Source organism: Accipiter gentilis, chromosome Z (assembly GCF_929443795.1).
Source record: "Accipiter gentilis chromosome Z, bAccGen1.1, whole genome shotgun sequence".
Taxonomy (NCBI): Eukaryota; Metazoa; Chordata; class Aves; order Accipitriformes; family Accipitridae; genus Astur; species Astur gentilis.
Window position 1 is genome coordinate 72,002,919 of NC_064919.1, and position 26,469 is coordinate 72,029,387.

Here is a 26,469-nt window from a genome sequence, read left to right on the forward strand (position 1 = left end):
CACTTACGTGTAAGGTTCCCTAATACTCTTGGCTCCGTTTCTGCGGTAAAGGTGGCAGTACGGTTTTATTTATTAATGACTGAGGAGATGGCTGATGAGGGGGCTTCGGTGCTGGGTGTTGAGACGAAGCATACCCTTTCCTCGTGACGTAAAAATTATTGCTGATCTCTGTAATTCTATGTATCTGTCTGCCGCATGCCCGTCTTTCCTGCATCCCTCTATTTAGTTACATATACTGATTGTATTTTAATCTTAAGTTGGGTTAGCTGTTTATGATCCAAATGCTGTGGTAGTTAATGAGGGCAATGCATAAACTGCTCATGCTGTTTTCTTCCTTTTTTTTTTTTTTTTCTTTCTTATCTAGGATGACAAATCATTTTTTCTTCTACTGGATAGTACCATGGTCTGTTTCTAGTTACTAAATACTTTTAGGACATTTCTTTCAACTCTTTCTTTTAGCTACATCTCAGTTCCAAAGTATTTAATAAGAAGAAGGTCTGCATTCTGGTGTCGTGGTATCTCTTTTCAAACACTTTAATTTATGGCCCTGAAATAAACAATTTAATTAAATCCTGATATTAGGGGGGGGTTGTTTGTTTGTTTTTCTTAAATTGCTTGTGGGTTTAATTCAGTTTGTTCCTCAGTATCTTGGTAGAATCCTACCGATTTCTTGCCTGCTTTCGTCCTCTTTCCTCTTCAGCTTCCTTCCACCCTCCAGTCCCAATAATGCATTATAATTATCTGACCCAAAAATACTTGCATTACCAGTTCTTCACAGATTGTTTTAGGCTTGGATCTGCTTTTCCATGAGATAATACATTAAATGTTTGAGCTTGTGTCTTAAATGGTAATTGTATACTTTATGGAGTTTTTCATATAAATTAACATCCAATATCAAATAATCATTTTTCAGGAGGTTATAGAATTATAAGGGACTACTGCGATCTTTTGACTTCTTGCATGAAGTGCATAATACTACTAATTTTATGCATTAAATTCCTATGTATATTCTTGTACCCAATAACTTCTTGCAAAGTTGGGCCAAAAACTTTGGAAAGCAATTTTCCTAAACAAAAATTTTAGCCATTGGGTTTTTGGGTTTTTTTCTTACACCATGAGTTGAAAGGCCTCTTAGTGTCAGCTAATTCTCCAAATGCATATTTACAGCTTTGATCTAAGTATCTTCTCATGTTAGTAATTTACAATGTTAATTGTGCATTTGTTAAAATGAGTTTTGTAGTTTCCTTAAATGAAATTAAATATATCAGCAAAATTGCATTTTGTAGGTATAGGTGATTGTACGTTATGCTTTATCTCACATAAAAATGTCATGAGAAGTCACAACTCTAAGCCATGTTACTCTATCAGCTGTTGTGTGCACGTGGTTCATGTAAACCCAACCTAAATCTTTCTTTCAATGTGTGAACTGGACTGACCACTCATAGGTTTCTAAGTATTTTTCTATAATACATCTATTTCCCACTGTTCTAACAAGAATGTAAGCTCCACAACTATGCTTTCTGAGATTTATAAGATAGAAAAACCTGTGACACTTTGTTGTGGTATTTTGTGAACATTCTGAAAATCATTATTTTTCAGACAAAAAATACAGTCTTTGGTTTTATGTTAAAAATTGTAATTTCTGAGATTATTTTGGTTGAATGGAGTTTTGCTTTTTCTAGTCTAATTTCACTCTTTATCTGCAGAATATTTATACTTATGCTGTTGTACCTGGGAACGTGACTAGATTTTTACACAGACAGCAGTCATTTTTGTCTATAAAAGACAGCAGAGACAGACTGTTTAAAAAGAACAGTTATGCCATGGACATGGCTCTTGACTAAGGGTAATCTGAAGCCACATTTTTGCTTCCTGTTCTTCATTCTGGCTCAAAGACACCCATTTACATGTTGTCCATGTTTTCCAGTTGGCATTGTTACCTTTATTTCATGATACATAATCCTCAAATCATACTCATTTGGGGATTATTTTTTTTTTAAGTCTATAGTGATATTTCTCCTGTGTACTTTATGCCCATGTTAATAGTATCCATAGCAAAGCAGTGTAAGCCTACCACAGAACTGACACAGTCCTCTGTTGCTATTTGAATTTATACATCTCTGTTTATCTACTCCAAGGTTACCAACTGATGGGATGAAATTAAAAAGAGATCACTGGACATGACTCATAAATGTTTCATTAGGTGAGAATCTTTCAGGCACACAGTTACAAAGGAAAATCTGGTAAAATATCTGTATACTTTGAAATCCAGTTACTTAAAGCAGAAGGCTGGAAGTGCCTTCTTCTGACTTTACAACATTGGGGTTTATTATCTTTTAATTACTATCTTATTCCATCTTTATTTGGGCCCTTCTCTTGTTTTATGGTCTTTTTTTACCCACTTTCTTTAACAGAGCTTCTAAGCCCTAGCTGAAGTTGCTTTTAGCTCAATTTTATGTGTTCAGGAATTAGTTAAAAAGATGTTGGTTTTTTCTGTATTTTTGACTGTTGTTTAATTGTCGTGTATGTTTTGAAGAGCTTTGTGTGGTATTGGTGCTTACTGCTGCCTGGTTCAATTTATTTAGGATGGAACAAATGAGTTTTGGTCTTTCCTACATTGGAATGGGCAGACTGGATTCAGAAAGGACAGAGGCTTGATGCTGAGACATAGACCATATTTGCTACTGGAATAAGGCAACTGCAATGGAAAAAATATGTTCTAGTCCCAGGGTAAGTCTGATTCTGAACACTGGTGTGCTTTTTAAAGGTATGTTGCTACATCAGCTCTTCACATATTGGATTCTTATACAGATTTTATGGTAATTTTAAGTAAAATTCAACCTGGCATGATGGTTATATAGAAGAAACATTTGTGAGGAGATCACCATTTGTTCCTTAAAATGGTATCTGTTCAGAAATGTACTGTATCTTGTAAAGTCCCCCACCAGAAAATGGCAGTTCCACTGTTTCAGGAAGTACTTTGTGTCTACATGTTCATTCAGAAGAGACCCAGTCATGGTTAACAGACTCTAAACTTGACCCACTTTTTTTCATCTGTGTGCAAAGTTCATGTATTATTCATGTTTTCTTCTCTCTTTTAACGTTTTCCAAATAAATGATCCAGCAGACTTTTTTTCTATAAAGACAAATGCCAGTAGTCATGTCTTGTGGATAGTTCTACAGTAAACAGGAGTGTAAATAATCTGGAAGAAACATTTGTATTTTCTGGGGCTATAAACAATAATGTGTTTAAAATCATAAACTTATGTGTCAACATTGTTAGAAGTATTCATTTTTAAAGGAAGTCTAATACACTCATAAAAAGCCCATTTAGAGTAAAAATTTACCTGATAGAACTGTATGAAGAAGGATTATCAAGATTTAATGTATAGCACAGAAATAGCAACTTCTTGGGAAGAATCCATTTTTAGATAGGATGTAGGCTTTGATACTGTGGTCTACGTCCGTGGCTCCCCAAAAGGACAGAAGAGTTTATCAGTTGGGACAATTAGAATTGATACTGTTCTTTGAAGACTGCTTTTCAGTGTGTTTAATGTAATGAAGCTAGGGAATACATCATTTATATGAGGATTTTTATTTCAAAAGTGTTCTTTTTAATGTTATCACAGAAATAAGTACTCTGTCTTTATAACCTGGTTATCCTCTAATTGCTTCTTGGGAGTGGGGTGGGGGTGTCTTTAAGATCTTGAATTCTTTTTCCAATTTCTTTTGAGGGGTCAAGCAGTTCTTCAAAGACAATAATATATTCCCAAGAAATCACCTTGTACAAAAGGGTTTCATAACAGTTACTGAACATAAATAGTTTTAAAGAACATTTACATGATTATTAATGCTAGTAACAGTGCCTTTATTTTCAAATTACAACAGTCAACTTTTGAAAAGTGAAATGGCTGGGATCAGTTAATTTTCTTTTTTTTCCTGCAAAAAGAGCTGTTCTGAAGGTAATGTGGCAGACAGTAGACAAGTCCTAAAAGTAACAGTAGAGTTTGCTGCTGGAGCACATCCTTGGGGAAAGCATATGTAGTTTTGCTCTGTAAGGAGTTAGTTTTGGTTCCTTCTGCTTGACTGAATGGTTGTTGTCTTTGTGTTTGTAATAAATAGCGAAGATATTTCAGTGGTTCTGGTTTTCTTAATGCTTATTCTATGTGCAACTCTCTAAGCTAAACAAGGAGTTGCTCAGGGAGGAGTACAAGGGTGGTAATACATATATGTTTACAAAGTATGTAAATGAAAACAGTGTTTTGGATTATAGATGAGAAACTGTTTCAACAGTTGTTGCAGAGAGAGATTTGGGATTTTTGAGCATCAGTCCTAAGAATCCTCCAAACTGTATCTTTTTTTGTTGTTACAGTGTAAAGGATTTAATTTAGTATCATATTTAAGACCAGGACAAATCTTGAAACATATTCAATGTATTATCATAGGTAAGTGTTGTGGTTTAATGGCCAGCCAGCAGCTAAGCACCACACAGCCGCTCACTCACTTTACCCCCACCCAGAGGGATGGGGGAGAGAATCCGGGGGGGTGGTGGGGGGAATAAAACTCATGGATTAAGATAAGAACGGTTTAATAGAATGGAAAGGAAGAAAATAATAATGATAATATGATAATAACATGAGAATAATAATATGATAATAATAAAAATAATAACATGACATAATAATAAAAGAAATGTAATATACAAAACAAGTAATGCAGAATGCAGTTGCTCACCACTTGCCAACCGATGCCCAGTTAGTTCCAAAGCAGCAATCCACCCTGGCCAGCTCCCCCAGTTTATATACTGGGCATGACAACACATGGTATGGAATACCCCTTTCACCAGTTTGGGTCAGCTGCCCTGGCTGTGTCCCTTCCCAGCTACTTGTGCCTCTCCAGCCTTCTTGCTGGCTGGACATGAGAAGCTGAAAAATCCTAGAAACATTGCTTAACAAACTCATGTTTTCAGTTTTTGCTATCAATATTATTCTCATACTGAACCCAAAACATAGCACTGTACCAGCTGCTAGAAAGAAAAATTAACTCTACCCCAGCTGAAACCAGGACAGTATCCACCCCTTATTCTATACCGTTTACATCATGCTTGGGTCCCATACTTTCCAATACATTTTAGTGAAGTACCATCACCTTTCCTGTCCTTTGAGAGATACAGACAGATAGATGGATATACACACACACACACACACACAGAGATATCATTCTCTCAGTCTCTGAGCCATCCCTATAAAATGTCCATTGAGTTCATTCAGTCTATGACTTTGGGCTCTGCCTGGCATAACAGTCTATCTGGGCAGGAGAGATGGTGTGAAGTCCCCTCAGTGGGCAGAGCGGGTTCTGGGTTCGGTGCAGTGCGGCGAGCTGGTGACATGGGGCACAGCAGGAGTATGGTGTGCACTGTTGCATTGTGGCATGCTGAAGGCAATTCTGGTGCCATCACTACTGCGTTTCACCTCAGTTTTATCAAAGTTCACTCTGACTTAATCTAAGCGATTCTTCCTGTAATACCATTGATACAGCGTATGACAATTACAGTAGTGATAACATCCAGTGGTAGGGTTATACTGCAGTTAACATCATACAATTTAATTCATTGGCTATTCTCGCCTAACATCAAACCCCCTTGAGGCACACATTGGCGTTCCCCATCCTTCCACAGCAGTCACCAAGTGCACCCAGGTCCTTGAGCAGAGGTAGTCGCATGAATGTGTTTGCCTCAGCCTGAGGCAGGAGTGACCCAGAGTGTCTTCCCTAACATATTTTTTATGTGCACTATGGGGACTTTATCCCCTTCTACAGTAGGTAAAAGTTCTGACTGGGCAGAGCCACCCCTACTGGCAGGTCCTCTGGCCTTGACTAACCAGGGAGCTTTTGCTAAATGTATATCCCAGCGTTTGAAGGTTCCACCCCCCATTGCTGTCAGTGTAGTCTTTAACAGTCCATTGCATCATTCAATTTTCCTGGGGGCTGGTGTGTGATAGGGGATGTGATGTCCCCACTCAATGCCATGCTCCGTGGCCCAGGTGTCTAAGAGGTTTTTTCGGAAATGAGTCCCGTTGTCCAACTCATTTCTTTCTGGGGTGCTGTGTTGCCACAAGACTTGCTTTTCAAGGCCCGGGATAGTGTTCCGGGTGGTGGCATGGGGCATGGGCTATGTTTCCAGCCACCGGGTGGAAATGTAGCGCTTGCCTTGGCGGCTTTGTGGGAGTGTGATATAATTGATTTGCCAGGCCTCACCATATTTATGTTTTGGCCATTGTCCTCCATACCACAGGAGCTTTAACTGCTTGGCTTGCTTGATTGCAGCACATGTTTCACGTTCGTGGATAACTTGTGCAACAGTGTCCATGGTCAAGTCCACCCCTCGATCACGAGTCCATCTATGTGTTGCATCTCTTCCCTGATGGCCTGAGGTGTCATGGGCCCACCAAGCCATAAATAATTCACCCTGACGTTGCCAGTCCACATCCACCTGAGCCACTTCAATCTTAGTGGCCTGATCTACCTGCTGGTTTTTCTGATGTTCTTTAGTGGCCCAACTCTTGGGTACGTGAGCATCTACGTGGCATACTTTTACAACCAGATTTTCTAGCCGGGAGGCAATATCTTGCCACAGAGCGGCAGCCCAGGTGGGTTTACCTCTGCGCTGCCAGTTGCTCTGCTTCCATAGCTGCAACAACCCCCACAGGGCACTTGCCACCATCCATGAGTCAGTATAGAGATAGAGCGCTGGCCGCTTTTCTCTTTCAGCAATGCCTAAAGCCAGCTGGATGGCTTTCGCCTCTGCAGACTGACTCAATTCACCTTCTCCTTCAGCAGTTTCTGCAACTTGTCATGTAGGACTCCATACAGCAGCCTTCCACTGCTGATGTTTTCCCACAGATGGCTCCCGAGGTATAGAGGTGATGACAGTGCTGAGTACATATACCAGTTTAGTCCCACAACCAATAATTTTATAATACCATAAACCAGTGTTACACATTACATCAAAGCAAGAATGTTAATCCACGTCCCACAGATGATAAGCAGCAGCACGGGGACCATATACAGCACGTGAGGTGATACATAACAGAACTCTAAATATTAGCACCACAACTCTTAAGAGCCAACAAATCAACGTTGTGACCACCAACTATTAAACTAATATAATGAATGCTTGTAACAAATTTGTTTTAACGTGCTCTGGTCTGATCTGTTATCTCAACCCTTTGTGTCCCACATTGGTGCCAAAAAGGTCTGTCATGGTTTAACCCCAGCCAGCAACTAAGCACCACGCAGCCACTCTCTCACTTCCCCCCCACCCAGTGCGATGGGGGGGAGAATCGGGCGGGGAAGTAAAACTCATGGGTTGAGATAAGAACAGTTTAATAGAACGGAAAGGAAGAAAATGATAATTATAATGTGATAATAACATGAGAATAATAATAATATGATGATAATAATAACAATAATAACATGACATAATAAAATAATTGGAATGTACAAAATGAGTGATGGCCAGTTAGTTCCCGAACAGCAATCCAGCCCCCAGGCCAACTCCCCCCCAGTTTATATACTAGACATGATGTCACATGGTATGGAATATTCCTTTGGCCAGTTTGGGTCAGCTGCCCTGGCTGTGTCCCCTCCCAACTTCTTGAGCCCCTCCAGCCTTCTTGCTGTCTGGGCATGAGAAGCTGAAAAGTCCTAGAACACCACTTAGCAACAACTGAAAACATCAGTGTGTTATCAACATTATTCTCATACAAATCCAAAATATAACCCTATATCAGCTACTAGAAAGAAAATTAACTCTATCCCAGCCTAAACCGGGACAGTATGTTTCAAATTATTTTGTAAAATGTCAGATTTCAGAAAGTGGATTTAGAGCATTCCATGTTAACAAAGGTGCTTGTTCTAATTAAAACAGGGCAAGTGTTTTAATTCGGAGCTGTAGTGTTCAAGTCAATGAATTAACTGAAATAAAAAATTCCCTAGGGATATTGAGTGCAAACATTGGATTTGGGGTTTTTATGCTCAGTTGTAGCTGTGGTAACAAATGCTTTGTGCTAATGGATTTTTTCTTTAATAATTTTCTTCCTGTTCTCTGACATATACAGAACAACTGACGATACAAAGGACAATGCACAGTGTATATCCCGATGACATTTTGTGTGCTGTGACATGGTTTTTGCCATGGCATCTGAGACTGAAAAGGCCCATGCTCTTCTCCAGACTTTCAGCACAGCTTCAGTTATTTCTAGCCTAGGTTTGGGAATATTCTGCTTTGTAGCAGACAGACTTCTGCAGTTTTCTTTCATTCAGCAAAATGACTGGCTCCGAGCCTTGTCTGATAATGTAGTGCATGGTATACTGGGAATGTGGTCCTGGGCAATAGTGATTGGACTCAGGAAGAAAAGTGACTTCACTGAGGTCACTCTGGCTGGCTTCCTCGCCTCTGTTATTGATGTGGACCACTTCTTTCTTGCTGGCTCCCTGTCATTAAAGGTAAGTCAATAGATCAGTGATTGTTTATATTCTTTCTTCATGACTGTTTACTTTATTGTTCTACCATACCCTAAAAAAAAGAAGAAGTCCCAATAATACTTCAGTTAGGTACATTTTTAATAGATACATGCGAATTATATTTGTATGCAGTTGTTAGGATTTTAAAAGCCCTAGAATTATTTTACATCTACTGTTAAGTTCTGCTCCTTACAAGGCTCTGAAAAAAGAGTTCTGAAAGCCCTTCTGTTGCAAGATGGAGTGGATTGGACCACCTAAAGAATCACCTTCAGGGGTATTGGCAAAAATGATGTAATACGAATTTATAAAAATGTGACTTCACAGAATTCGATGGCGAGGTTAACTCTATTACATAATACATGGATGAAATGTACAAAGGAAAATTAAGACAGAATCAAACTAAACTTTTGCATAGAGAGACCGAAGACATAGTAGGGTAAACAAGAAACATTCAAAGGAAAATTGAGTTAGAATTGATTTCTTGTGATTTGTACAGATATCGGGAATGTGTTAAGGGTAAGGGAGACTCTCCTGTTGAGTGACAAGGCTCAGAGAAGACCCTCTTGCTTTCTAAACTCCTGTCTGAGCTTAGGTGCAGCTGGATCAACTCCTAGTCCCAGACTTGGTCAACGGTTTATGTCTAAAGGGATTAGGAGTGTAGTAGCAGCCTGAGGTTTATTCACAGTTGAAAAAAACTCATGACAGTGATTTATGTATAGATTTATATACTTGCTGTAGAATATTCAGGTTGTACACACATGCACAAGGACACTAAGAGATACAGATACAAGCTAGTAAAAGAGATATACCTGTTAAAAATTCCCCTCAAGTTCGGTGAAACTATTTACGTCAAATGCTTTGACGTTTTTCTCAATGGGCAAAAGATCAAGCCTCAAGGAGCAAAGAGTATCAGCTCTTTCAGCGACAGACCTCCAATCTTCACCGGGTAAAGAGTTTGCGAGCTCTGAGAGGCATCCCACTCAGAGGGAGATGCTGGTCGCAGCCACTGCAGTTCAGGAGAGCTCAAAGGGTCTCACTTAGTACCACTGCTTATAGGTTCGTGAGATGATTGGCTTTAGTCGTCAGCAAATTACTGGGATTTCAGCTGCACTAGTACCGTTTCATGTCAGCAATGATTCAGATAAGGGAGGCTCCAAGGCTGTCAGAGAATGACTTTGGATTCAGATACAGGATGTTCCAAGGCTGTCAGAAGAGGATTGAGTTATGTCTGAAGGTTGTCAGGAAATGACTAATTATCCCTGCTTCTGTCCCCAGCCTCCGCTGCACAGCAGGAGTCCTTCAGACGGTCAGGATGACTCCCTGTCTTTAGCCATGCAAGAGTTCTGGTACAATCAAGGGATGCTTAACTGCCCAACTCATTACTCTTATGCTAAGACCTGGCGAGACTTCCCAAGTTCATAGATTGGCCCAGAGAGAGGGGGAGGTGTACCAACGCACCTTGTACATGATATCTTATGTGTATCACATAGTTGCTTTGTTATCCAAGTTAAACAGTTAAGTGCTGCTGTGCATGCTTTGTGTATAAAGTGGATTATTCCATTTCTGTTTACAATAAGGGGTAAATATATCTGGAAAGTAAATAGTCCAGGTGCTGTTTGATTTCACTCAGTCTTATTGAGTAGTACATTGGGGTTTAGCCAGCCCTAAATATTTCTCCAACAAGCTACGTATGAGCTGTCACCTTTAAAAAAGGCAGTCTGAGTTTGCCCTTAAATATAGTTTGTTTAAAAAAAAAAAAAAAAAAAAGCAAGTGTCAAACTTGTTAATAAAAGTAAAAAGGTGAATTGGCCTCTGTTAAGGAAGATATGTGATCATCATCCATTTGCAGAACTGTTTCTTAGGACAGAGTTTCTCAATAGGATTAGTACTACCAAATGATGACATTCTTTTTCAGTAGTTCTCCGGTGGTGTAGATGTGTCTTGTTCCCACTTCTCCATTCACAGGCATACATATATCCCTGTCTTCTTTCCTGCTCCAAACGTACCAGCTTTCACTGATTACAACATTTTCTTCTGTATACTCTCCAAAAGACTTGCACTTTCTGTAAGCTCCGGTTGTGCCAGCCCCAGCCACAGTCCTCTTAACACTGCCCTCCAGATCTCATTCCTCAGCCAGACAGTCCTCGCCCTGAGCTAGCTCCTAGTCCCCATAGGTGGAGCCCTGCCACTCTGCTTGTTATCAGGAAATTTGCTCTGCTCAGCAACACAGGTCCTCTACAGTTCAATTATGCTGATGTTGCTAGCATACGTATATGTACATGCTACTTAACTCTCCCCTCCCTAAAAATGTACACGCCCACCTACAGGTGGGCCTGCACCGGAGAAGGGGAAGATACCCACCTTTATCTCTTCATATGGATGACGGAGGAAGTAGCTCCTAGGAAGCAGAGGAAGGAAGGAGGTGGAAGGAAAATTGCTGGGTTTTGTAATCCTTTAATTACAGAAAAACAATGCAAAATTGTTTATCAATTTTTTTAAAAATATGTAGGAGACTGCTAAATGCGAGCAGCATTATTGCTTATAGTTGAGATGTAAAAGTCAGACTTCGGATGGGCAAATAGTTTTTGTTTATGTACAATATCACTATTTGTTGCAGAGTAAAGAGGTTTTCCTATTTGTGCATTTGGTGAGTTTCCCCCTTAACATTTGTCTTTGACAAAGAGGGCATTTTCACAAAATCACAGAGTGGTTGTAGTGGGAAGGGTCTTCTGGAGACGATCTTCCCAAACCCCCAAGCTGAAGCAGGCTCACCTGGATCTGGTTGCTCAGGACCATGTCCAGACAACTTTTGAATATTTCCATGGATGTAGACTCCACAACCTCTGTGGGGAACCTGTTGCCACGCATAGTCACTGTCACAGTGAAAACATGTTACCTTATGTTTGGGAGGAACCTCCTGTGTTTCAGTCTGTGCCTATTGCCTCTTGCTCTGTCAGTGGGCACCAGTGGAAAGAGCCTGGCTCCATCCTCTTTGCACCCTCCCTTCAGATATTGGTACACCTTGATGACATCTCCCCTGAGCTTTGTCTTCTCCAGGCTGCACAGTCCCAGCTCTTGCCCTTTCCTCATATGCAAGATGCTCCAGTGCCTTTATGATCTTAGTGGCCCTTCTCTGGACTTAATCTCCAGTAGCTCCATGTTTCTCTTGTACTGGGGAGCCCAGAACTGGACTCAGCAGTCCAGAGGTGACCTTACCAGTGCTGAGGAGGAAGGGGAGGACCACCTCCCTCAACCTGCTGGCAACACTCCTGATGCAGCCCAGGATGCCACTTGCCTTCTTTGCCCCAAAGTCACATTGCTGGCTCATATTCAACAAGTTGAATTTCTTCAAAACTGCTTTCCAGCCCATCGGCCTCCAGCATCTATGGGTGCCTGGCATTGTTCCTCCCTAAGTAGTCCCTAGTTCTCCCCTTTTGTGTACTTTTTGCATATGGAAATACTGTAAAATTGTAAAACTATATAAATAAGTTAGTTTGATTAATGGGTCCTATAATATTAACATTTTGGTATAGCATTTAAATCTATAATTATTCTCATGTATATTTTCTAATTTTAAAATCAGTAAATGCAAGTGATGAATGGCTAGTTATTATAAAGTATTGTTAAAATGTTATTGCTACTTTTTCTTGCATTTGAGAGTATTACCAGTATTTTTTCTTCATTATGACCACTAGATGACACTCTTCGCCAATGTCTGTTTAGAAAGTTGAGTATACTATTGTATCATAGATCTGGGAGGTGACCTGTCTCCTTACTGCCTTCAGTGAGGCAAGGTTAAATATGCTTGCGCTTTCCATTATGGAGAATGTTTGTGTAGACTATCCCTAGTGTCCCAAACAAAGTAAATTAGTGCAATTTCATTACTTAATTTGTTCCTGTGTTGTTTCAGTTCCCAAGCAGGTCGCAATTGTTTTTCTAATATCCAGCGTAAAGTGTTGTTGTTGACACTTAGAGCTTGTCTTCTTATTCTTCAGGGCCTCTCTGCAAAGACAGCTGATTGCTGTGCTCTCCCCAAATCAGAAAATCAGTTTCAAATCAGAAACACAAGATGTTGCACATAGAATAGCCCTTTAGTAGCTAAACTTACTTAGCTGAGGTAAGGAGAAGGCAAGATGCCCAAAGGCTTTTTCATAGTAATTTGCTACAAACTCCTCCTCCTTCAGTGTGTTAACTGGGTTAATAAAGGATGCTTACCTGTAAACCATATCCTGTGTTGGTCTCTTGACCCTTAAAGCAGTAACAGCATTACTCTTACAACTTGCAAAATGATTATGCTTTACAAAAACTCTCTTCCTGACTAAATAACTTGCAAAAAAATCTGAAAGGCCTGGATTTATGTTTTCTAAACCTCTTGCTATTTTTCTCATCTCCTCTGGATTGCATTTTGCCTAAATTATCTTTAAAGGAGCCTGTCCCAAACTGTGTATAGTATTTTAGGCAAGACTTCATTTGAGCCAAATAGCACAGATTAATTCTTTTTAATGTCACATGCATATAACACTTCTGTCTTTTTTTAAAAACCTGTTACAGGTTTTATGTCTTCCTGCAATGCCATCAGAATCTTTTTAGTTTGTGATATAATGTAATCCCCTTAAGCTTTTCTGCTATGTTGTTGCCTGGCTAGCTAGACCTGATTTTAATATGTGATTTTTCTTTCCTCAGCTTGACATGATGTGCTTTTCAGTTTCATGTCCTGAATTGCAGGCTGTTGCCTATGTAATTTATTACTTCATAGGATACTTTTTTACTAAGTATTTGTTAGTTCCAGTCCCTGTCTTCCCTTTAGATTGCAGGGTTGAGAGTAACTGATTTAAGAGACTACAGTGTTTACTGCTTATGCAACATGTTACAAAGTAACTAATAAATTAAGGAATATAATTAACTAACCACACCACTATTACTAATTTGTAACAATAATATTTTTCACATTACTCTGTGCAATTATCTATGAAGCTCTTCATCATCACTCTTAAATCTGACGATGGGTTGCTTTTTTGAAGTAACCCTTCTATGCAGCACAAGGCAGTATTGCCTTCTACCTGCAGCTGTTACCTTCACACTACTACAGTCACCTCATCCTGTTCCTGATGACACAGCTTGCTGCTTGGATTATTTGGCTATTGGGCTGTTTTTCACAGTGTCATCATTATTTTTCTGGAGTATTCAGGGTAGTCACCTGTGATATTTATATGTTTACTCTGATAAATTCTTGTGTACCAAGCCGCATGTGATCTGCCCTTTTGCCCACATTATTTTTGCAACAAATATAAAATCTACAAAGACTTTGCAACTTAGAATTTGCAGTTCTTTTTATTCCATGTAGTTTTAACTGTGTATCGTATGCACACAAGTGTAGAAGAATCTAAGAATCAGTGTTTGAAGAATCTGTCTCATTGACTAGCTCTAAAGGTGAAAGTTACTCCAGCCTGCCATCATATTTGGCATTGCTGATAAACAAGAACAGCATGATATGCTGCTCCCAGTGTCCCCCAGGATTGTAGCCCAAACATTCATGTTGCAGAACAGACATGCAGAAATAGCTAGCTTGCTACTTAAGGCTTAAGTGTAGAGAATGCAGTCAGTGGCAAACAAGATTGTACCAACAAACACACATAACACAGCTGGTTGATGTGCCACTGCTGACCAACCTCAGCTACACAGGAGCGTTTCTGAAATTGGAGAGTAAGCTTTGGGCACACACAATTAATTTAATATTGAATTTATAGATCAGCCTCAAAACTAAGGGCTTCATGCTTGGGAAGCATCAGGGAATATGAATGAGGGAGCAGATGTAGTTACATAAATTCCATGGTGTCACTTTGACCATTAAAGCAACAAGTTTGCTTAGGTTCTCCTGCATGTGATTGTTGTCTCCTGTCTCCAGCTGCTCACCGCAGTGTGCGAGAGGGCTTGAGGAGCAGGAACTTCAAGAAGATCCTGCACCGGATTGAACACATACGCAAATGGATAAGTAATTTGTGTTGTGAATAAATTGTCTTTGGAACCGCAGCCTGATTTCTCTCATAGTAGACGTCCCCCTAAGTCTACCCAAACCATGATCATCTTTTTCCAGAAGGTTTAAGGCAGAAAACGCTTGTACTATTTTTGTATTTTTTTTAAGATCTGGTGATTTCTAAAGGTGAACAAATTTGCCTGTTAGGAGAAAGAGTGTAACAGCTTATATTGCCACATAAACTACGTGTCTCTCTCTTGGGCTTGGCAACTCAAGGATGTAAATGTTCCTCTGGTTACAGAATGTAAAAGAGAAAACAGACTGTTCTTCTCTCAGACCTCGGGCAACAGCATTTCAGAAGCCTAATGACTGTACTGCAGTTACAAAATAGGGTTTTCTCTTGCTAAGACTGAGCACTCAGGTTTGCTGTATGAACAACTCTGCCACCTAAAATTCTGTATGAAAAAATACTTAAGCATCACCTCCCCAAAACTGGAGAAAGATTGGCATTAATACTGATAAATTGCATATGTAATTAACATTCAAATTCTCCTTACGCATTGTGTTGCTATTGGCACCTAACCTCCACAGGGCAGGGGGAAAAGACTTTGCCATTGATTTTTTCAAAGTGCAGAAATAGTGACCAGTGAATAGGATGCCATCCAGGGTGGTGTTTCAGAATTAGGCTGGTATGGACTTTTTAGGTTCTTGCTGACAGTAACAAAAATCTGACTATCTTTGTAGGATAGGTGATAAACAATTTCACCATCACAAGATTTTTCTACTTTAATCTGTGAACAGTCTGCTGTTCAGAAATGAAACAGAAATTAAATTGTAGAAAATTAACCCTTTGCACCAACTTTATGGGGTGGGGTCCATATCATTACAGTTAGAAGTTGTTGAGACAGTTTGTGAGCTTTTTAATCCTATCACCTGATTGAGTGAGTCATGGACAAGCATGTGGTGGGAAGCTAATAGAGCGAAGTTTTCTGCAAGCTTTTAAAACAGTGGCTTTGGTTTAAAACACAAGCTGTTACATTCCAAGGTAGTCCATAAGCTTCCATGTTTCTGTTTCTTGGCTAAGGCTACATCAAGGTTTCCTTACAGAGAAGACAGGGTTCCAAGCAATTGTCTAAATTATCCATGAAAACTTGATGAAGTTATTCCAGAGTCCCACTCTCAGGTACTGTAGCTGTTGAGTCCTGCAACAATTAATTCAGCTGAAGCATTAACAGGTTATTGGCTGGTGTCTTGTAGCAATGTTTTGTTTGCTTTCTGCAGTAGATGCAGTTAGGGATGTGTTCAACGTAACAATCTGATGTCCTGTCATGTGCAAAGAGTGTGTTTCTGGTGCCTGTTGCAGTCCTCCCAAATGTTCACCAGTATCTGAATTGAGCCAATTAATATTAAGTCAGCATCTGTATAGATCTTTTAGTAATGTCCTATAATTTCTCCTGTGCTTACAGAAACAAGAATCTACTTATTTGTTGCTTGGACATCCAAAATATTATTATTTAATTTTTTTTACTATCTTTGAATTTGTGGAGATAGTTCTAGCTGGTGCTAGTAAGTACATCCCGAATATTTTCTCAAGTATGTATATTAAATTGATAATTATCACTTCTTAGAACAGCTAAATTTAATCTCACTAGCTAGACATTCACCTTGATTAAAGCCAACTATTGGGCTTTCAGCTGAGTTAACATTAAACACGTTGTTGGTATAAAAACCCCAGTCACAAATTATTCAGATTGGCTTCTGAACTTGTCTCTTATGTGTCCATAAAGAATACTGTGTCAAGGCAATCAAAATACATGTAACTTAGATCATATTTTTGTTGTACTGGAAATTACTGTTCTGTTCTAGATACTGTCTAACTAAAACAACTTCATGGGTGCTAACAATAGTATAATACAGGATGTATTTTTGAAAATAAATGCCATTAAAGCATATGAAATATTTCAAGTAAAGGATATTAAATATTTCAAGTGTATTGTATAGTTGTTTTCCTTTTAATTATCTTGAAATTAAATACATGTAATCAGTGCAGCAGACTGTACAAGTTTTTATATACCATGTGACTATATGACAAATAGCATACCTCATCCCTCTCCTTCCCTGTTTTGCCATTGGTAACTATATGCCATTAGTGCGATTGTATGATTCATGTCTTACAATAGACAGGGCAGAACTCAGCGCTCATACATTGATTCTGATGAACTTCAGTGGAAAGGAACAGTATGTTTTTCTTTGTACTTCCACTTAGCCACTTGATAATACACCTGTAAACATGGATGAAACATTTCTTTTCTTGTGACAATTCTTGTCTTGTAGCCATTGCCAATTATATTTTTCTTTTCTGCAGGCTGCTCTGACTCTTCCACAGAGACCACTTCTTCATTGTTCTACTGTGATTCCTGTTGTGGCTCTGACATTAAAGTTTATTATGCACCTTTTCAGGCTTAAAGATTCATGGTGCTTTCTTCCCTGGATGTTGTTCATATCCTGGACTTCTCATCACGTCCGTGACGGGATTCGTCATGGTCTCTGGATCTGCCCATTTGGAAAAACTCCTCCTTTGCCATATTGGCTGTATGTGGCAATTACAGCATCTTTACCTCATCTATGTTCATTTATTATGTATTTAACAGGCACTAGAGAATTAATGTCTATAAAACATGGAATCCGCATTGATGTGTAAGAATGATGGCTCTTAAAGGTTGTTTGTATTAGCACTTGAAATAAGCTGTCTGTTTATCACTGAAGTGGTTTCCTTATGTTTCCTGTGACTTCTGAGTTAGGCATTTTAAGCCTGTGGAGCCAGTTAAAGGTCCTGTGTCAATTCCTTGTGGTCACAGAAACCTATTTAATGAATGGTAATAATTTTACATCTATACAGTCCCCTTATAAAATACGTGGTGTTCCATTATAGTTCATGCATAGCTAGCTGATTTATAAAGTACTTAGTCTCTCTCTGTAATTACATTACATTTTACTGTCATCGTGCTGTTCATCTGATCACCATTCACTTTAGATTTGTATTCTGCATTTAGACACCACTTTTCATCTAGACAGCATTTGTATTGTACTTTAAAAATGTAAAGTACTATATAATTGCTAAGTATTAGTGAGAATTTAGTAGTGTATGGCACTCCTAAAAAATATCAGTTATCCTTTTGAATTTACTTGTTTTCCTGCTGGACTCTTCTATTCAACTGTTTTAAAAGAAACGCTGTTTGTATTTCACAGCATGCAACTGTGTACCTGCACCTCTTCGAACACTGCTATCATACAGTGTTTCTACTAAATTCTATTCCTCTGTAGTTGCTTGGTACTCAATTTGCAGATAATTACTAGCTATTATTTGTGGTTAGGAGAAGGCAGTTCGGTTACAGTATTATGTGTGTTGGCCAAATTGTTTAATTTTTAAAATATAGTAATTATGAATATTATTTAATTTGGAACTAAGGAATTTTAGTAAATATTTAAGGATTGTGTAAAGGCAAACTTATTTATTACAGTAAAACATAAGCTTTAGGGAAGATTCAGGAAGATACAAGAAAATAAAAATTGCTCAAAATGTGAGTTTGCTTAAAGATCTTAGTATTTTACTCATAAACAGCATTTTCCTTTAAATGCAATATTATCCTTATTATTATAAAATAAAATGCATTATTTGGAAATAGAAATTTTCTCATAAATAAATTTCTTAAGGAAAAATGTTATGTTGCAGGTTCATAACATAGTCATTTGCACTGTGGGCTGTTCAAAGTAACAGTTTTCATTTACAGAAATTTCTCAGAAAAAGTCCCTAAGTAAAAATTAAGATCTTGTTTAGTTTACAGTGTACATGCTGAGAAATGTCTATTAATGTTAATTTTTTATTCATTGAACTCCATTGGCCTTTAAGGAAATGGGACCTTAATTACTGCAGTTTGTGATGAATAGCTGCCAAAAGGGATTATTTTTATGGAAGAATATATATAGGGTAGCATGTGCTGAACTTAAGTTATCAAAGGGTGCAAAGATTAGGTGATGTGTTCATACTGTATATTAAAGTACAAAAAAAAATATTACAGAAAATATTAACTGGAACAGCTAGCTTAATGGGTACCAGAGACCTTCTACGGCTGCAAAGTACTAAAGGCTCTCTGCAGCATATTAAGCTAATTACAGGAAGTGTTTCATCCTTTTAAAATGTGCCTTCCCACAAAAAGAATAGTCTCTGCCTGATTTGTTCTTCATGTTGGAAATGTATGCTTATGGAAACTTGTCTGACAGTACAGTGGGCCTGTTTAGCCTTTATTATAAACTGAATAAAAGGTTTTTTCTTGGAAAGAAGATTGTAAAAGCAGAACATTCCTTAAAGGATTATCCTCATACTGTGGATTTCTGTCTTTTATAGTATGTAAAAGTTTCCCAGAAACAACATCAGAAATGTCTTGCTTTAGAGCTCTCAGAGCAGGAACTGTCTTTTATCCAAAGACATGATAGTTTAGTAGAGGAGGGGCATTGCTCATTCATTTACTTCCAACCTGTAGTTTAAACTATAGGCTATGAAATGCTAATACTATATTTTGTACAAGAAGTGAACACTTAAATCTGTGTGGAAAATTTTCTGTATTCTTGTTTCATGGTATAATATTTGTATCATTTTGTGCTTTATCCAGATTTGTTGCAAAGGTAAATGCATATAGGAACAAAGCGGAGAATTACACTGTCTCATTTTAGATTGTAGCTGTAGCATTTTTTTGGTAACTCTATGTCCACCAACAGTCCTTAAGATTGGTACTGTACTTTTCTAGCTATGTCTAAGGATCAGTTAATGGGTGCATCTTCAATAGTTTGAAAACATTTATTTTCATTCTCTGTATTTCTAGTGATTTTTGTGGGGTTTTCTACAATAATTTTCAGCTGTATTTCAAAATACTATTTTTCTGCTCATGTTCTTATACCAGTTCTACCACACCAATAGGTGAACACCACTGAGAAATCTAGCAAGCACTTGTGACACATGACTGCTTTCTCTCTCCCTCCAAACACATGGCAGTCTAATACCTCTTCCTGACATTTAGGCAACTTTAGCTCAAGCTGTTGACAACTTTTCAAGGTAAACTGACACGTTGCATGTAAGTAATTTGTGGGTAGCCAGATTAGAGAACAAAGGAGAAGTTAAATATTTGTTTCAGCCCATGTTACCTTGGAGATACACCTGCCTATTACAAATGAATTGCCTAACAATTCCTTACCAGTATTTCATGTAGATTTGAAATTTGTTGATATTTCCAACTATGCATTGATACCTTCTACATGTAGCAAAGCCATGGCAAAAATAAACCAAGATAGTAAAAATATAATGAATTTGTGCTTTACTGCATGCATTACGATGAAGAGTAAATGTGAAGTACAAAAAGCATGTGAATTACACAAAAAATAGTTAATAAACTCAAGGTAATAATTTTGTGCAGTGCATGGTAATATCACTAAAATATTAGTTATTTCAAATGTTTCATTTACAATGCTAAACTTTTTCCCTGTATTTTCAAGTTGTAGTTACAAAGTTGAAGAAAGTGTGGGGGTTTTCTGACTTACTTTTTTGTTAGAGCTGTGCTGCTTTTTCCCTTGCTTTAATGGATTGCTGCCGTAAAAAGTAGGTACTAATAATTGCCAAGTTAAAAGAAAAATGTTGGACTGTTTCTTCTCCTCAGTTCTCTAGTAATAAGATAAAATTTCTCCTAATTCCCTAGTGGCCTTAACAGAAAGAGTGAACACATTTCCTATCAGTTTATATTCTAGTTTAAAAGGTAATCTGTAGTTTCACGACTACTGGTACCACTTTTTTTCTACAGTGAAGTATATTGTATCATGTGCCTTTAATTGGTTATTGATAAGTGAATTATTCATAATTGATGCCATGCTCCAAGGAAAATGATGAGTTTGAATTAAACTGAAATAATTTTAACAGCCAGGCCATTGGTATTAGCTTATTATCAGAAGAACATCTCCCTTGCTAATGGAAATAAAGTTGCAGAAAGAGAGAGGGAAGGGGTTAAAACTCAGTCTGAAGGAAATGTTAGTACATAGTTAATTTTGAACACATATACTTTTATTCCATCAGCTGTTGTGAGTGTGAAGTTAAATGATGAAATGCACCAGGAGAGTACATTTCTGTTTAAGTAATTGAGCCAATCTAAATTTTGTCAATTGTGCAAATTTATTCAGGGCAGAAGAAGTTTTGTATTGCAAGTGTTACACATCATGGGCTTTGATCAACTGGTAGTTTTGAGTCCACAAACTAGGTTTTGTTTCCCTGCTACAGGCAGACTTTGCATTGAAACGAATAGCTGTCAGGTTAAAGTACCCTTTGCATCCATTACAAAAAAACCTACTAATACTTCTCAAAATAATAAATGGATGCCTTCAGTTCTTTCTTAAAATTCCCCAAATTTTATGCCCTCTACATTGAATTACAAATTTGAATGCTGTTTTGTAGAACTGTTTTCTGTTACTTATAACATAAACCCACTATTTAAGATAAATAGTACTTGTATTTATATATATGTGTGTATCACGCACTGATCTTTCCCTCTGTGTTCATATAATCATTTTCCATATGCTTAACCTAATTTTCTATTGAATTTTCCTGGGATAAGGAGGCATGTTCATCTCAAAGACTAGGAAACCCAGGTGTGCTACTACTTAGCGAAAACATTTTAATGCAGTGTTAAGGAAATCTTTTGGAATATTGAAAATTAGAAAACAAATGATACTGTATTCCTTTTGGTGGAAATGATAAGTAGATTTCTAGGCAGTTTGTAAAACCAGATTTGTTTAATCAAAACTAATTGAAAACGTTTGTATTAGTAAATATGTGTGAACAATCTGTGTGAAAATGGTTTTGTATAATGAAACTGTTGCAGGAGTAATTGACCGAGTCAGACTGTATGCTGTTGCCATATCCACCACAGAAACAATTCCTTTGTCCGAGAAATGTTACTAACGTCCCTGGAGCCTTCCTCGTGTTGCCAAGGGAGTCGAATCTTGCTTTGATCTTAGTTGTTTCTCTCCTTAAAAATTGCGTAACACTGAGTAAGCGTTCCTGGACTGGTGTGGGGTAGTTCCCTTGATGTGCTTGCTGTCCACTCCTTCAGAACAATTTTTACAGATGAGCCAAAGAAGCTGATAGCTGTGTGTTCTGGTACAGGAACTATGGTAAAGAAATGAAACTAAGGATAGCAGGCATAACAATGGCATAAGGAATTTACAAGGTTATAACGCTGCCAGTTTCACTTTCGCATTCAAATTAAATTGCTGATAGTCAAACAAAACCAACTTCTTTTTATATATTTCTGCCAACAATTTAGAAGCAAATTTTGTGATGACTGCTCTAAAAATACAGTGTTTCTGGGCCAAATGAACACTGTAAGATTCAAATAATAAGGCTTTATATTTTAAACAAAATCATTTATGTCTTCTTGTTCATTTAACTGTTTGTAATGTACAGACACAAGCACTCATTTACTTCCTAGTCTTACTGTGGAAGCGTGATTGGGGCTTGGGGAGTTTTGATGTGGGATACTCTAGCTAGCAAAACCTTTTAGCACAAGTAATTTTTGTTTCATTAGTCCCTGGAGAGATAGAGCTTCCCTTCTTCTAGACAAGTTTTGTTAATGTGAAAGTTTGAGTGATTTGCTAGCATCTTTTGGGTGAATGTTCTGTATGCCTTGTACATCAAACACAAATAAGCAAAGCGAATGCACTTACAACTTCATATCATAAAAACATATGCACATGATTATTCATAAATTTTTCCCCAAAGTAAAAACAATTTAACATGCTCTTGCATTATGTACCTTGGCTTTACATGTCTATGTAAATGTTGACCAAGTGGTATTTCTAGTAATTTTACATGGGTACAGAGACAGCAGTGTTTCATGCACTCTCCTGGTGCTTGACTTGCCTGAGGTTGGGTGAAAAGTATGCTTCTTCTTCAATGTACCTGACCTGCATACCTCAGCTGGGGTCAGTAGACTAAATGGTAGACACCTATCTCATAGGCAAACCATCCCTTTATTTTCAGTGTCTAGCTAGTCGGACTGTTCAATGGTGCTTAAAATGTGATTTATCTCTTCCTAAAAAAAAAAGATGTCTACTTCTGGTGTACTGAATTGCATTCTAGTCACCACAGACTGTACTGACTAGATGATAGCTGACTAAAATTGGGATTGTAGATGGGCTTCCTATCATTCACTGTGATTTCCTATTGCTGGAGAAGGAAACCATCTCTTCAAGGAGTATTTTATCCAGGAGATTCTTTGACATGTAGCAAAACATGAAAGAGGAAACAGTTCTCATAAGGCACTTAACATCACTTATAGACTGACATATTTCAGTAGGGGGATGATCAGCTTTTTAAAATAAATTGTAACTTTTAAAATGCAGAACAAACATTTACTGCAAAATTAGACGATTTTCTTTCTCAAAATCTGTCCAAAGCCAGGACTTTCTCTTTAAAAGATTTAACAATAGCAGTTAGTATATTTATTGTGGCTGAAATTTTCAGTGCTAAGTCTTTGCTTCAGTTTACATTTCTTTGAAAAAATAATCTGCTCTAGCTCCAGTATATGGGACTTGGACTTGGGACAGGAAATTTGTTAAAAGATTGCACTTCTTTCTCCCTTGAAATTTGACTTAGAAGAGGCTCTACTTGAGTATCCTACAGTGAAGCTTCTACTAGGTACTGTCAGTCTCTCTTAATGGCAATCTATAAAAGCTGAGCACCTGTTACTGTCATGATAAATATTTACTGCAGTTAGAAACCTCTGTAATGATAAATATTTACTGCAGTTAGAAACCTCTGATACTACTGTCCAGCGCTACCAAGGACGTGTGGGTTGTACTTGCTGCTGCCATCTGCACAGTCAGTGCAAAGGCTGAGTGCTGCAGTGTTAGTTAAGGAAAACCATGCCTTCAGTATGTGGTGCATGGGGCTTCATGCTTCAGCAGTTTCCGTGGGTGTTAAAACCTGCTTTTGTTAAAATCCTGAGTTTCAAAAAAAGAAGTTTTTTTCCCAATGAATTTATGCCACTGAAAGTCTTGTTGAATGATCAAATTTCTTGAAAATTCGTTTCAGATAAGAAAACCAGTTTGGCTGTGACTTGATTTTCAAGAAAGTATATTCTTGCTGTCCATTTCAAAGGGATGAATGTTGGCACATTTCTTTGGTTCTCTGTTGCCCGGATTAGCTCTGCAAAATAGGCAGTGTCGTCTTAGTCATCAAGAGTGTGAGCATTTTCCCTCTTTATAGTGAACAGATAAAAAGGTTTGGAAATGTTGAGTAAAACTTTTTTTTGCTTTTGGCACACATTCACAAACATTCACCTTCATGGTTACGAAAGGTATTCCCTGAAAGATGGAAAATGCTTCCAACTAGGCATACACTGAGCATTTCATCAGAATCTGTCCAAACTGCTTACACAATTTGATGGCTCTCCTCTGGAAGAAAGTAACTGATAGGATAAAATAGGCTATTGAAAAACAAAGCATTGAAGACAAGAGTTGCTTTGCTCTGGGTTTTTTCTTTATCCGGTTATTCTACCTCCCCGGCCTGCAGAAGGACTGCCCTTTTAGCGAGTTTGTTCACATTGCCACATAGTGTACACATACTCTAAGCTTACATGAAAGGTTTCAAGTGCACAGGTGAAGGTGAGTTGCTTGATTATAGCAGAATGCTCCGTTTCCGAGTTGTTGATGGTATGTGATACTGACCCAGGGAGGAAGCATCTCTCAAAAGGAGTAGTACTGGTTGAAGGTAGAGAACACACTATTTCCCTGGTGCTGGTGATATTTCCTTATGCCAGGATATCACTCCAGTTTCCCTGGCAGGAGTTAATTTATTGATTGAGATAAAAGCTTTAGTTTTCAGTTGAGATTCCAGCTTATTTGGCACACTGATACAATTACATCTACAGAGGTAAAAAACATTTATTTTCTCTGTGTAATGAGAACAGCTTCTACTGAAGTTTTCCAAGTTTGTCCTATATACAGACTTGGGGGGGGTGGGAGGGGGGAAATGCAGCAGAATACTTTGTGTTGAAGACGTTGTTTGAAAACACTCCCCTGTCATGTTTACAAAAGGTATTTGCTATTTCTGCTTACTTTCTATCCCAAAGTAACCCATACTTGCAGGCCTTTCAGAATAATTGAATAGTCTACTTCATGGAGAAGGAAAGCACTTGCAGAGGTACATACAGGAGAAAATGGTTTACCAGCCTTCTGGAGGAGGTAACTGCTAGGCCTGCAAAATAAAACAGTTGAACAGAGGTATTCTGTGACATGCATAAAATACATTTTAACGCTATCAAATGTTATATCCCTTCAAAATTTATCAAAGTGAAACTTCTTAACTGACACTTGTTTTCTTACCTCTAGTATTCCAATCTCCATGATTCTCCCAGTGGTAGCATTTCACATTTATCTCCAAAGTGCTTTATAAGCATTACCCAATCTAACTAGGTCCCTAATTAGTTTACAGGAAAGAAAAAAACCCCACCGACTTTTATTGTCTTCTGTAAACAAGTGGGAAAGCTGGGCCAGGTAAGTGTGTTCAAAGATAAATTCTTCAAAGCTGAAGAAGTAGAGCTGACTGGGGAATGTTAGGATGAAATGTAGTTTTTCAAGAAAAAGACTGCTCTAGAGAGGAGCATGTTTCATACTCTGTATTTACTAGCTCAGAGTGTCATGGTTAAATTATATGCATCAGTCACTTCTTGCTGGCTGACCTAACATGGTAAAATAGTTTGGGTTTTAAAACTACAGAAAGAGAGCAGGTTATTGCAAACAACTTTCCAACACCAGGAAACAGGTTTTGGAATAGTGATGAGGAACTAAGATACCAAATTCACTTGCCAAAGTAAATCACCTCCCTGCCCCAAGTTAGTCAATAAATACAAATGTGCAGGACTCCTTCCATCCAAGTATTTGATGGAATTTGGAAAAAAGGCAGTGGGGAGAGAGTCTGCATAATGACCTCTGGAGGGCATGGCACCAACCCCTGGGAAGGACAGTCAGCACTTACTGCAAAAGTTTGTCTCTTATTCATTTGGTTTTTATTGCAACCCAAAGACTGGATCCCTGAAGGAGTAGACAAACCAGGGTGGCCAATCTTTAACTGTCAACATACAGTCAGTGGTACCTGAATGTAGATGAGATGAAACAAAAGGGAATATTTATTTGCCCAACTTTGAGTGGTTAACGTAACGTAAAAGAGATTTGAGTGCCAATTTGTTCCTCTGTATTTTCCTGGATTGAATTTTACTCTGTTACATCTGTGCAGCCTTGATCTATTAGCTGAGAGATGAGCGTGGTTCACTGTGGAAGTTTCATAGTGTAACCTTTATTGCAAATGAGGACTATTTGGTGATCACGTTACTTTAAGTGGAATTCAAAACAAAAGCAGGCCAAATCCAGCAACCAAAGCTCTTTCCAGTATTAGTGAGTGAGAACTGCAGAAGCAGGCATATTCTTGACAATATTCTTATTAATAATTTATTTATTCTTGGTAGTGCGGAAAGGTTTCAGTCACTCATTATGTTAGCTGTTGTGTAACAGTAAGACAGTCCCTGCCCAAGTAGTCTTACAATAGAAATAATCTGTTTTATATCATATAGATAACATGTAACTATAAAAATATGAAAATAGAGGAAGTGATTCTTGTTTAACTTCAAGTAACAGACTTTATAAATGCAAATTAGAACTAAAGATGCAAATTACTACTTCTTTTTTTCAAAATGTTGGCATTTCCCATACGCCTTGGACTTGTGAAACTCATGCATCTGGTATTCCAAAAAGAGAGCTGCCAAGAATAGCCCTATGGTGGTTTTTTGGGGGGCAGGGGGTTAAATTCTCTTTGAAAAAAAATTCTTAAGTAGATTTTCCACAGATAGTGACATCATGGAGGAGGACAGGGAGGA

General features: G+C 38.1%; 1 protein-coding gene across 1 annotated transcript; it reads left to right on the top strand.

The window, feature by feature from the left end:
• Positions 1-8,170: 8,170 nt before the first annotated feature.
• On the top strand, positions 8,171-22,006 carry TMEM267 (transmembrane protein 267). Its single transcript, XM_049794388.1, has 2 exons — positions 8,171-8,505; positions 16,863-22,006. The coding sequence occupies exons 1-2, from the start codon at positions 8,182-8,184 to the stop codon at positions 17,196-17,198; spliced, it is 660 nt and encodes a 219-aa protein (XP_049650345.1). The 5' UTR covers positions 8,171-8,181; the 3' UTR covers positions 17,199-22,006.
• The last annotated feature ends 4,463 nt before the right edge of the window (positions 22,007-26,469 follow it).

Coding starts and splice junctions, on each gene's coding strand:
- TMEM267 (XM_049794388.1), top strand. CDS start 8,182: ATGGTTTTTGCCATGGCATCTGAGACTGAAAAGGCCCATGCTCTTCTC. Junction 8,506..16,862: donor CTGGCTCCCTGTCATTAAAG/GTAAGTCAATAG, acceptor TCTTTTCTGCAG/GCTGCTCTGACTCTTCCACA.